This window comes from Moschus berezovskii, chromosome 24, assembly GCF_049115385.1.
Source record: "Moschus berezovskii isolate FMDL1 chromosome 24, NW_MosBer_1.0, whole genome shotgun sequence".
Lineage (NCBI taxonomy): Eukaryota > Metazoa > Chordata > Mammalia > Artiodactyla > Moschidae > Moschus > Moschus berezovskii.
The window spans coordinates 9,337,209-9,349,503 of NC_142483.1; the positions used below are offsets into that span (position 1 = coordinate 9,337,209).

Genomic DNA, 12,295 nt, shown 5'->3' on the forward strand with positions numbered 1-12,295 from the left:
GGGCTGCGGACCACACCCTCACCCCACCAAGCCACAGCAGACCCTGGTATCAGGCAAACAAATCTTTATTCCTGAGGCTAAAAACACGCTTGCTCCTCCAACTCGGCCAGGGTCTCATCCCCTGCCTAGAGCATTGAACTTGGAGTCCCAGGACCTCCATCCCTGAGTTGTGTGTGAGTGTGAATGCACGGAGGGGACACCTGGGGACGTCCGGAGGCAGCCCAGGGGTGCAGGGTTTCTCACAGGTACCCTGGCAAACCTTCAGAGGCAGGCAGTCTCAGGCGGGACAGCAGCATGGTCAGAGTTTGGTAACCTGGGCAGGGAGAGGAGGAGAGCAGGGTCCTGTCAGTTTCCAGAGGACAGCCTCCTCTCCAGGCAGGAGGGGAAGGCAGTGGGTCCCCATGGGACAGAGCCATTCTGAGTAATCCAGGAAGGGCGGACTTCCCAAAATGGGGTCAGGAGGGGACAAGCAGGAGATAAACAGACAGAGCTCAGCAGGCCAGAGGTCAACTCACCAAAACAGGGTCGATGGGGCCGGACCTCCGGTGTTGGAGTGCAAAAAGGACAGCGTCGTGAACCGAGGCAAAGAGATGCTGCTTGGTGATAGAAGCGTCAAAGAAGTGCCCATCCTCAAGCTGTGTGATCACGGGCGCTGTGGGCAACGAGTAGGTCTCTCCTGACTCCAGAGCCACCAGGAACCCCCAGGCGCTGGCAGAACATCCCCCTAACCACCACCTCTGTGGCTTATAGCTAATCCCCCACTCATGACCCTTGACCCCAGCCTCCCAGGACACCTCTGACCTCCAGTTTCAAAGACTTCTTCCCTGTGCTGCCCGGCAGACTCCTCGGCCGGAACCCCCACCCCTTGCCCAGACCTTGCTCGCTGTGTCCACCCCACACACCGTGGCAGGCGGCCATGTACACCTCCACCTCGATCTCCCGGAAGTCGCGGAAAATCTGCAGCGGGAAAGGGGGCCAGGCTCAGAGAGGGGCTCAGGGGCTCCAAGGAGGGATTCAGGGCAGGTGGGGGGAAGGAGTTCAGAGGGGTAGCTCAGGGGGTGGGGGACCAGGCTCGGAGGGCTCTTGGAGCTAGTTTAGGGTCAGGGTTGAAGATCAGGGTTGTCCTCCCTGAAGGTCCTTCTTAGGGACGCCCCCAGCCCCTTACATTCTTCAGGCTCTTGAGACACACAGTGTCCACGAAGGAGAAGGAGCTCAGGTCCAGGATGAGGGTGTGGAAATCTGGCTGAGGCAGGCCCAGGGCCTTCAGCGAGGACATGTCTGAGGCTTTGGAATCTTCTGGAGCCTGGGCTCCTGTATCCTCTAGCTCAGTCCCTGCGCTCGCCTCCTGGGGAAACAGACACACTGCAAGGGCCGCCCATGGTGGCAGGGAGGGCGGGAGGGCAGGCGGGCAGGGAGTGGAGGGGAAGGCAGGGAACATGCACAGAGGTGCGGAGACACACAATCAGAGAGACGTAAATGCACATATATATTGGGTATGCATGGGACACAGGAGGGCACGGACACAGGGAGCTTGTATGCAAAGACAGGAGGGACACATGGGGACACACAGGAGAGGACACCCAGACCCAGGGAGCACACACAGACCGTGCTCTGTTACCGCCTGGGCCCACACTTACAGGGACATGTAAGAAGGAAGGGGAGGACTTCCCTGGTGGTACAGTGGATAAGAATCCGCCTGCCAATGCAGGGGACATGGGTTCATTCCCTGATCCAGGAAGATGCCACGTGCCACGGAGCAACTAAGCCGCACACCACAACTATTGAAGTCCTTGCGCCTAGAGCCCGTGCTCCGCAGCAAGAGAAGCCCCCGCCACGAGAAGCCCGTGCATTGCAACAGAGTAACCCCCACTCTCCGCAACCAGAGAAGTCCGCACAGCAACAAAGACCCAGCATGACCAAAAGTAAAATGAATAAGCAAATAAAAATTATTTAAAGAAAAAAAAGAAGGAAGGGGATCAGAAGACCATGCCCCATCCTCAGGGGGCCAGAGTGGAGTGGGTAGGGGGTGCTGGAACAAAGCAGAAGAGACACACGGACACACGTGCTCACGCAGACATCCGACTTGATGCCTACCAGAGGCTCTACTTGAGATTGGTGTCCCCTTTGACCCTAGATTTTTCCCACATGCCCAGCCCCTTCCCCCCTGCCCACAAGCACAGACTGTGGAGTCTTGTGGGATCCACAAATTCAAGGTCTTTGTCCAGGCATCAGATTACAGGCTGGAGAGCCCCAAGCAGAAGTCTATGGCATATCACGAGAGGTCTCCCTGCAGAGTATCGGCTGCATCACTCCCCTCCTCCTGCCACTGGCACGACAGCCCTGAGCCCACAGCTGGCAGGGCCAAGGACTTCCTCCCGGGATCACCTGGGCACCCTCACCCCTGAAGCTCCCCATCCCTCCAGCCTCACCTTGGCCTTGGAGCCCTCCGCACCGTTGTTGCTCCCGATGTCCACGACACTGGTGTTGACGCTGATGGAGACGGACGTGCCCTTGGAGGCGGCAGCCTAGGCCGGGAAAGGGGGAGGGCCAGGAAAGAGGTGTCCAAGATGTCAGGTGACAATCAAGCCGGGCAGGCCTGGCGTTGTCCCCTGGCTTTACGCAGGTAGGTAGGTGGATCAGGAACTGAAGCTTGGGACCCAGAGCAGCCAGGCTGAAGGCTGTGGGGTTGTGACCCACTATGGGAAGCGGACTGTGATGGTTCATGCCACCACTGGCTTAGGAGGCGGGAGAGAAAAACCAGACTCCCCCTAGAGCCCTGATCTGCCAGGGGAGGAAAGCAGGGTCCCTGGGGGCATTGGGGAGCGAGGAGAAGGGCTGGAGAATGAGGGTGAGCAGCCAGGAGGCTGGGAGGGGTCGCAGGGCCCTGCCTGTTTGGGGAGCTTATTCTCCTTCTGCAGTCGCTTCAGCTTCAGCTCTTGCTTCCGGAGCAGCTTCTTCTTCTGGGAGAGGAGGTAGTCCACATCCACACCGCACTGCAGTGAAGGACAGGGCAGGGGATGTGCAGGTGGCGGGAGAGGGGGGACCCTCTGCCTCTCGCCCTCGCCGCGCGGACCCCAGGCCTCACCCGCTGCTTCAGTGAGTCACTGTAGAGCTCGGCGTTGGCAAAGTACACGGTGACTGAGGAGCGGAAGACCTTCACGCCTGGGACCTCCCTGGCCTGGGGACAGGTCAGGATGGGGGTGGCTGAGCCCTCGTCTCTCCTAGCTGCATTGTGCCCCCCTTTCTTTCCTCCCGCTGTGTGCCCCAATACCTGCCACTCCAACCCTCTGCTCCCCAGCCAACACAAGGCCCAGCCTGTGGCCCGCGCCCTCCCAGGAGCTGGTGAGGTCACCCTGACCCCTCAGCAGGGCCTGTTGGAGCTTCTTCCTCCTCCTCCTCCATGGGGCCTTCCACCTCTCCCCCCCATCCCCCAGTCCTTCTGCCAATACCCAGGCCTGGGGAGTTCCCTGGTGGCCCAGTGGTTATGACTCCACACTTGCATTGCAGGGGTGTGGGTTCGATCCCTGGTCTGGGAACTAAGATCCTGCAAGCCTTGCAGCCAGGCCAGGTCTCAATGGCTCTCAGCTTCCGCTTGGGTGTCCAACCCTAGCACTGGGGGTGCTGTTTCCTGCATGCAGACAGAGCTCCTCCACAGCTGCTAGCCCAGCCAAGGCTTCCCCTGCTCCCACGCCACTCAGGACACTCCAGGTCTCTGCCTGGTCTTTGGGCCTGAACCATGTCCCTGCCAATCCCCCCCGACCCCCGCTTCCCCCACCTCCCTTTCCATCCAGCTGAGCTTCTCCCCACATGTTCCCCCCCACCCACCCTCCCACTATGCCTCATGTACTAGGCTCAACCTTCAAGTCTCCATGAGGGGAAATGAGCTGGTTTGATTCCAGAGCCCCCACCTTTGTTCTCAGAGCTTGGCGTGAGGCTTCTCAGGAGGTAAAGGACAGTAACCCCATTGATCAGATCCGGAAACAACTTCCCCTACATCCTGGTGCCCTGGATCCTGCCCCTCTGCATTCCTGACCCAGGGCTCTTCTGCAGGACAGGGCTTGTACTGCTGCCTCTGAGACGGATCCCACTCCCGGGCCCCAAGGCCCACACTCTGAGTGTATGTGTAGGGGGTCCCCAAATTTCTCTCTTGAAATTTCAAGGACCAAAGCACCATTAGCACCCCACCCCACTCCCTTGCCCACACCAGGCGTGGAAGGTGCTGATACGGGATGACCCAGTCTGCCCCGTCCCTCCCCATCCGTGTCAGCCCCCGCTCACCCCTGAGTACTCCGCCACGTCTCTGTAAATATCTGTGTCTGGTACCTGCCCCAGAACAGAGTAGTGGGGCCTGTAGAGGGAGACAGTGCCCCAAGAGGGGGCGTTAGGAGAGGGGGCGATGAGGGCTTTCTGAGGAGCCTGGGGTCTCCCCCCGCCACAAGCTGTGGGCAAGCTGGAGGAAGCCAGCGGGGACCTCGTGCCCTCGCCACGGGGCGACTCACATCTGGGTGCGGATCACCACAAGCATCAGGGAGAACACGACCGCCACGGCCAGGCCGAGGTCCAGGTTCAGCAGGATGGTGGCCACAAAGGTCACCGCCCAGATAAGCTGAAAGCAGAAGGGTTGGGGTCCACAGGTTCCGGCAGGGTCGCCGGGGCTGAGGGCCCCGCGCCCGCCCCCAGCGTCCCGGGCGTCTCACCAGATCCACTCGATTGGCCTTCCAGAGGGAGAACACGTCGGTGAACTGCATCACCATGCCCTTCAAGTTCACGATGACCACGGCGGCCAGGACCGCCTAGGGGACGGGGAGGGTCACCAGGGGCTGCTGACCACCCTGAGTCCCCTGGCATGAGCCAGACTGTCCTGGAGCACCTGGCAGGACCCTCAGTGACACCAATCACCTCCTTTCCTCGGAGCCTAACACCTGCACTCTGACGTTCAAAGGTTTTTACCCCCGCCCCTCCACTCCAAACTGCTCTCCAGAGATTTCCAGCTTGGCCCTGTATCCTTCCCCAGGGGTCTGTATCCCTCCCCATCTCCTGGGACCTGATGGACTGCTCTTGAGTTCCTGACCTGGCCCAGGCCCTCGAGCCTGGCTCGGTGGGCTGGGGGCTCACCTTGGGCAGGTCTTGGAAGAGTTCTCCCAGTTTGACGATGATAATGAGGATGAAGAGGGAGGAGATGGCTCCGGCCACCTGTGGAGTGGGTATAAGCATGGCGGGTGGGCTGGAGTTCAGGGGAGAAGTGGGCAGAGCCGGGCGGGGGAGGGGGGTCAGGGGAGGGCCACCCAGTCAAGCAGCACGCGTGCAGAGGCACACCTGTGCCCACCTGTGTGTTGCCCCCAGTGCTCTCCTGTACCAGGCTCCGAGACATAGAACAGCTCACAGGGAAGCACTGGAAGATGCCCCCAATGAGGTTGCTGAGGCCGAGAGCTACCAGCTCCTGAGCGGGGAGTGAGAAGCGAGCACGCATCACTAGCGGTGCGGGGGCACCGTGTCCAGGCCACTGCCACCTCCACGCCCACTTTGCAGCCCACAAAGACTCGGCCACTGTCCCGCGGCCCCTGTGCGGCTCTCTCCCTGTCTCGCACCTGGTACTCCATCCCCCCACCCCCTCCCAAGGCCTGGGGTCTGGGGACCCCTGCCCGCTCCGTGTCCCGCATCCCATTCGCCAGACCTGGTTGCTGTACACCCGGTAGCCGTGCCTCAAGGCGAAGATCTTGCCCAGTGAGATGGCGATGGCGAACCCGACCACGGCGATGGCGAAGGCATTGCCCAGAAGCTTTGCGAACAGCTGGGGGTGGGGGGCCATCGGGGGCACCAGCCTGTGAGGGGCATCGGTGAGGCCAAAGGAAGGTTCTGGGCCTGGCTGCCCAGCCCTCCCTGACCCAACAGGAGCTGGAGCTCACCCCGTGGGGATTTTGCCCACGATGTCCACCCCGAATGCCTGCTGCAGGCCCGCGCCGTAGGAGATGCCTGTGGCCCCGATGAGCTGCGGGGAGAGGACGGGGTCGGGGAGGGCCTGGAACCACCACCGTGAAGGGGGAACGAACTAGATAAACCACTTGGGGGGTAAAGAGACAGGTCTGAAGCGAAAGCTTCAGAGGGGCGGGGAGATAGGCTGAGAGCTGCACACCATCGTTTTGAGAAAAGGGAGATGCTGCCAGGGGCTGTCTGCTGGGGTTCCACCATCCCCGCCACCCCGTCTTCAGTCCCCACTCCGGCTAGTTTCTAAATACCTGGGGGATGCCCACACAGCAGGCACTCTCCTCACTTACCCTTCCCCCAGTCTGCCACCACCCCCCTACCCTACAACATCACCCTCCCATGCCCCTACCACCCCCAGGGGGCCCCGGAATTCCAACCGTGAGCAGCTCCCCAGGGAGTGGCATGGGCAGATGTCGCCGCAGCTTTTCATTCAACAGCTTCACCAGCACGAGCAACACTCCCGCCACTATGGCAGTGACCATGGTACCGACCACCGTCTGCGGCAGCTTCCAGCAGACCTCCAGTACTGTCTGAGGGGAGGCGGGGTCATGGCCAGCCCTCCCAGGCCTGGGCCCATCCGCCTGTCCCTCCTCCCCGCCCTCACTCACATAGATGAGGGACAGCGGTCCAGAGTGGCTGCTTAGATGGAGGCCAAACACATACTTGAGTTGCGAGACAAAGACGTGCACGGACGCGGCCGTGGTGTAGGCTCGGACCAGAGGCTCTGATAGGTAGGTGACCACGAAGCCGAAGTGGACCATACCCAGCCCCACCTGTGGGGTGCATGGAACAGTCAGGGGAGGTGAGGGTCCTAGCGGTGGCCAGGGCGGAGTCCAAGGCCGGTGAGATCACGAGCAATGAGGGGGAGGTGATGGTCAGACACTCAGAGAAAACTGTCAGATGGGGTGGGGTGTGGGGGCGGGGCGGGATTGGCAGTCAGGGGCATGTACTCCTGATAGCTGTGCACCTGGAAGAGGCCAACAAGGACACTGAGAGTGGAGGCCAGCTGCACCCGGCTAGCGTCTCTGGCTGCCACATCAAGTGTGGAGTTTAAGCCAAGCAGGAAGTCGTCGTCCGGAGCCAGCGATTCCATCACACTTCCCACCATCACGGACATGACGGCAAAGGTGCCTGTAGGGGCAGATCAGGGTGGTCTGAAGCGGGGAGAACATGGCCTGCCCTGGATTCCAGGTCTTGAGGGAGCGACCAGGAGACACCCAGTTCAAGACAAATGTCCCCAGTCTATGCTGTGCAAATAGAGGGCAGTGCTGATGGTCAGGTATGCACCCCAAGTTCCAAGGCTCTTGAGGGTGCCTAGATACATTGACCCTGCATCATTTCCCCTGCCCAGGCTGTGTCCACGGGCTCAGGATGGCTCCCCTAGTGAAAAGTGGAATGGTGAAGGAGGCATGGCCTGATTCAGGCTTTCAGTCTTGTGCCAAGTCTGGGCCCCGTGAGTGGCTTCACCCACCCACATCCTCCTGGGTCAGGGCCTCTAATAATCTGAATCTGTGTCTGCATGGTCAGAGACCCAGTCCCACCTAGGATGCCCGACACCAATGCCTCCCTACCTCTTCCCTAGGTCTCTTGGCCTTGCTCAGTGCCCCCTCTCCCTGTCCCCCATGGGGAAGGCAGGCATGCTCCTGCAAGGTTAGGCCTGGCTCCACTTACCCACAGAGATGTGCCGGGAAGTGCCAAACAGGAAATAAACAAAGACAGGATAGAAGGAGCTGTAGAGGCCAAACACGGGGGGCAGTCCAGCCAGGAGGGCATAGGCCAGGCCTAGAGGTGGAATGGTAGCAATGTAGACTTGAGGTCAGGGACTTGAAAGGATGAGATGCTGGCCCTGGGTCATGCACCATAGTCCCAGGGGCAGGAGTGATGCTTTTGGCTGTGGGGAAGGCAGGGGTTGAGGTGGGGATGGGGTGCACAGACCACAGGCTAAGGCCTTGAAGGGTCAGGATCACTACCCAAGGGTTGAGGGTACAGTCTCCAGGTCAAGCGTGGCTTACCCTGTGGTAGCTGCATAATGGCCACACTCAGGCCAGACAAGAAGTCACCCAGAAGCCAGTCACGCACAGAATACTGGGGGAGCCAGGCCAAAACTGGCAGGTATTGAAGCAGAAGGGCATGGGCCCGTGCACGGGAGCACCTGGGGACACCAGGATAGGCATTAGGTACTGGGGGTAGTTTAGTTGCTCAGTCGTGTCCTCTTTGTGACCCCCAAAGACTGTAGCCCGCCAGGCTCCTCTGTCCATGGGATTTTTCCAGGCAAGAATACTGGAGTGGGTTGCCATTTCCTTCTCCAGGGGGTCTTCAGGATCCTGGGAATTGAACCTGGGTCTCCAGCATTGCAGGCAGATTCTTCACTGCCTGAGCCACCAAGCTCAAGCCCAAGTAGGTATCAGAGGCAGGGGCTCCCTCGGTCCTGGCCAGGGCCCACCGTCAACCTTACCGAAACCAGGTTCGCCACTGGAGCGTCACTAGTGCTGGGCTCCGGCTCCCCAGCTCCTCCAGCTGTTCTTGGTTCAACAGGGGCCGCTCCACACGGTAGTCTCGCCACCTCAGCTCCATGGCCTGCGTCCTGGACAGCAGTGCCTGCGTGTCGTTCTGTCTGGTGGGTGGCAGGGGGGCGGTGAGGCCAGAAACAGTGAGGGCACGACCTGGCCCAGCCACCCCTAGACCTCCACCTGGGACTGGAGGATGCCCCACCTGGCTTTTCTAGGTCTCAAGATCTAGACAGGTCCAACCCCCCAGCCGGCTCCTGCAGGCCCCAAGGCCCACGCCCAGGCAGGGGCAGTACCTGAACTTTGGCTACTGGAAGACTCTCCCTGGGCCAAAGTCCCCCACAAAGAGACAGCAGGATGAGCATAAGCCACACTTCGGCCCAGGTGTGGCTGCCCAGCCTTTGGTGTTCGCCAATCTAGCTTGCAGGCTGACTGCTCCTCCCAGCCTCCTCCCCCAACCCCTGCTCTCTGCCAGCCAATCCCCATCCAGTCTGAGTCGTTATCCAGCCGCCCCACGAGCCCAGTGCATGTTGTCTGAGAGTGCAGACACAGGAGGAGGAATCCAACACACCAGGCAAGCCTCTTTACAGGAGGAGGCGGCTCTAAGAAAAGGAAAGCACTGGGGCTAAGACTGCCCCCAGACCTCCAGTCACACGGTCCAGGTGGTAGACAACTGAGGCCCCATCTGGGAAAGCCAGGGGCATGGTTCTCACCAGAAGGGAAGAGTTTCAAGCCTGGAAAGGGAAGCTTCCATATTAACGGGGGAACAATCTCACTTGAGAAGATGATCTCTGGAAGGATCTCGCCTAATAGGAAGCTCTTCCCTGGCAGGTAAGTTTTCACCAGCTAGGTAAGGTCTGCCTTGGGGAGAATCTCTGATCTGCCCAGTGGCTACCATCTGAATAAGGGGAATGATCTCACTTGGGAATAGGAGATCTGGGTGTGGGGGAGGGAGTTCTTAGGGTTCCCTGATGGCTCAGTGGTAAAACAAACAAAAAAACCCCTCCTACAATTCCGGAGATGCAGGTGAGATCCTGAGAATCCCAGGGACAGAGGAGAGGAGCCTGGTGGGCTACAGTCCATGGGGTCGCAAAGAGTAGGACATGAACGATCGATTAACTGAACTCACAGGCATGGGGAAGGAGTTTTTACCTGGGGCATGCTCTCACCTGGGAGAAGCTGTCCCAGAAATAGTTCTCCCTTGGGAACAGGAGCTCTTAGAGAGTGAGCGCTTACCTGGGGGAAAGTTTTCACCTGCCAGGGAACTTCTGATCAGGAGGGACTTCTCACCTAAGGTAAGCTCTGAGTGGGGAAAGCTCTCACCTAGGAAGGGATCTCAGAGGGGGAAAGTTTACCTGGAGAGTAGCTCCCCTCTTAGGGGGAAAGCCTTCACCTGTCAGGAAATTTCTGACTTGTGAAAAGCTCTGACCTACGGTAAGGTTCCCAGCTGGCGGGGAGGAGTTCACCTGGAAAGGGCCTCTAACCTGGACGTGTCGGTGGAAGGAGGGAGTGGAGTGGGTGCAAGGACGATCCTGAGACTATTGGCATTGCCGACTCACAGAGATCTTTGAGCCCCCCTCGCCCCTCCTCCGTGAGTCACTTGAGGTCTTAAAGGGCGCCCACTCCCGTCTCCCGTCCCCCGCCCTGCGCCGAACCCGCGCTTGGAGGGCGGGGCCTAGCTCCTTGGCCCCGCCCTCTAGGAGGTCCTGGCACCCAGAGGGGCCGGAGCTTTCATTCCGGGACCAGTTGCATCTCTGAGTGGACTCCAGCCCCCGCTGTGGACACTCTTGCAGCCACGTCCAGGGCCCCAGCGCGCCGCGCCGGCGCACCTCCTGGGCCGGAGCTCCTCCGCACACAGCCGCCTCCCGGCGGCGCCCGGCTAGCCCTCGGACGGCGCTGGAGCGGCTTTCCTCGCAGCCCATAGGGGCTGGGGTCGCGCGGGCTCCCTCCCCATCCCTCGCTACGGTTGGGCAGCCGCCTGCAGAAAATCCACAAAGCGGTAAACAGAGGCGCGACAGGCGGGAAATGCCTGCTCGGAACTCGGTGGTACCCCCACCCCTTTCCTAACTAACCCAAGCCGGGCGCCTGCTCGGGGGCCAAAGGGTGGTCCGCCCCTCGGGCACTCGAACACGACCGAAGGCCGCGCCCCGCACTCACCCCGGCGCTTCTGACAGCCCCATGGCGGGTGGGCGTCCGACAGGCGGTAGCTCCCAAACTCGAGCTGGAGGCCGCTACGGCCCGAGAGGCGGGGCCGGGACCGAGGCGAGGCCTGAGGCTCACTCCCGGCGGCCCATCCCCGGGCAGAACGGGGAAGGCTCGGGCCTGTCAGCGTGCCGGGGCGGGGCTTAAGGGACGCTCCGCCGGCTCGGCGAACACCAAGGAAGCAGATTTAACCCTTCCCTTCCCCTATGACTTGGCTCTGGCTCCTCCTCGTGGCCCGACTAACTCTCTTGCTTGAGCGGGTTGTGGGACTAAGCGGGATTAAGGACCCGAGCTGGTTCCTGAGTGGTGTGGGGCTGACACCAGGTCCTGGCTTCTTGCGGAGGGTGCCCTCGGGGTGGGGAGCAGAATGTCTAGAGGAGCGGCTGATGACCAGAGCCTTAGCTCTCCGTGGGGTGTCCGGGTCCGTGGGGCCTCTCATGCCTTCATGAGGGCACCACCCTCAGGCTTTGCCCCTGAGATCTGGCATGTCTGTAAGACCCGAGGGGCTCAAGGGCTCCCTTCAACCAACGCTGGGCACACAGACCTGAAAGTTTGCGAGCTTCCCCTCCACCCTCCCCAAAGGAAGCACATGATGCCGAAAGGCTTCTGCCTGGGTTCCTGATGAACGGGATGTCCCGACAGCTAGGGGTCAGTGGTGTCAATGGACTGAGGGCAGTTCCTAGGGTCTATTTGACAGCCAGAGCATATGCCAGGTCAGGGCAGCAGGCCCTGCAGACTTAGGAAGCCATCAAGTTGCTGCCTTGACGGTGGCCTTACCCTGTGCTCATACTTCAAGCCCAGCTTCAAGGCTGCTGCTAAGTCGCTTCAGTCGTGTCCGACTCTGTGGGACAGAATTCAGGATGAGATTGGAACCTGGTCCAGATCTTCAATGAAATGAGCTAAAAATAGCCAAATATTCTTGGGTAGGAGGAGGGGGCAGTGTTCAGATTTCTCCCAAAGGTCAACCCTGGGAAATCATTCATAGCCATCCCCCACCCCCAAACAGAATGAGGCAATAACCATTTTCTATAGAAGTTTATTCCCAAAACAGAGCGCGGCTTCACGGAACAATTTACACAGACAGGAAAAGGAGCCACTGGGCTGGAGGGGAGACTCCCCCTTCCAGAGAGGGGCAACTACAGAACCTAGGACATAGCAAGGACAACCCCCTCTCCCCACAGCAGACCCTTCAACCCTTCAAGGGCTGGGGTCACTCTGGGTAAGGAGAGCTGGGGTCCTGCCTGGCGGGATTTGGCACCAGTCAGTAAAGTAGAACTCTTAATCTCCTTGAAAACTGCCTCCCAAGAGTATGCGTGAAGGAGGTGGGTATCTGCACAGACCCTCCACAGCCCTGCATGGCTGCTGTTCCTAGTGGTAAGAAGATGCCTACTCTTGCCACTGGGTCTCCTGGGCCTGCTGTTCAACAGGGGACTCAGGGTTGACCTTTGGCCTGGGATGACTAGGGGGTTAGAAACCCCTCAAGATGACCAGGTTCAGGGTCCTCACAGGTGAGTCCTCTAAGCCCCTCTCCCATTTTCTCTACCTTTCACTTGTAAACAAAAGAGGGAAAAAAAATCTCAACTGTAAACAAAGTGTAAAAG

General features: G+C 60.0%; 1 protein-coding gene across 4 annotated transcripts; it reads right to left on the reverse strand.

Moving 5' to 3' along the window:
- Window positions 1-49: 49 nt before the first annotated feature.
- Window positions 50-10,808, reverse strand: SLC26A6 (solute carrier family 26 member 6). Of its 4 annotated transcripts, none has more exons than XM_055413764.2 (21): window positions 10,650-10,808; window positions 8,441-8,599; window positions 7,998-8,137; window positions 7,657-7,767; window positions 6,953-7,116; window positions 6,594-6,758; window positions 6,363-6,515; window positions 5,907-5,989; window positions 5,675-5,822; window positions 5,327-5,440; window positions 5,116-5,193; window positions 4,698-4,793; window positions 4,500-4,606; window positions 4,279-4,348; window positions 3,086-3,178; window positions 2,889-2,993; window positions 2,430-2,525; window positions 1,166-1,342; window positions 903-957; window positions 516-652; window positions 50-313 (listed from the first exon to the last, which is right to left on the reverse strand). In XM_055413764.2, the coding sequence occupies exons 1-21, from the start codon at window positions 10,670-10,672 to the stop codon at window positions 299-301; spliced, it is 2,289 nt and encodes a 762-aa protein (XP_055269739.2). In that variant the 5' UTR covers window positions 10,673-10,808; the 3' UTR covers window positions 50-298. The 4 variants fall into 4 exon arrangements, with proteins under 4 accessions (XP_055269739.2, XP_055269738.2, XP_055269741.2 ...); XM_055413763.2 differs by having other exon boundaries at window positions 1,166-1,345; XM_055413766.2 differs by having other exon boundaries at window positions 1,166-1,345; window positions 8,441-8,595; window positions 10,650-10,798.
- Window positions 10,809-12,295: the final 1,487 nt, after the last annotated feature.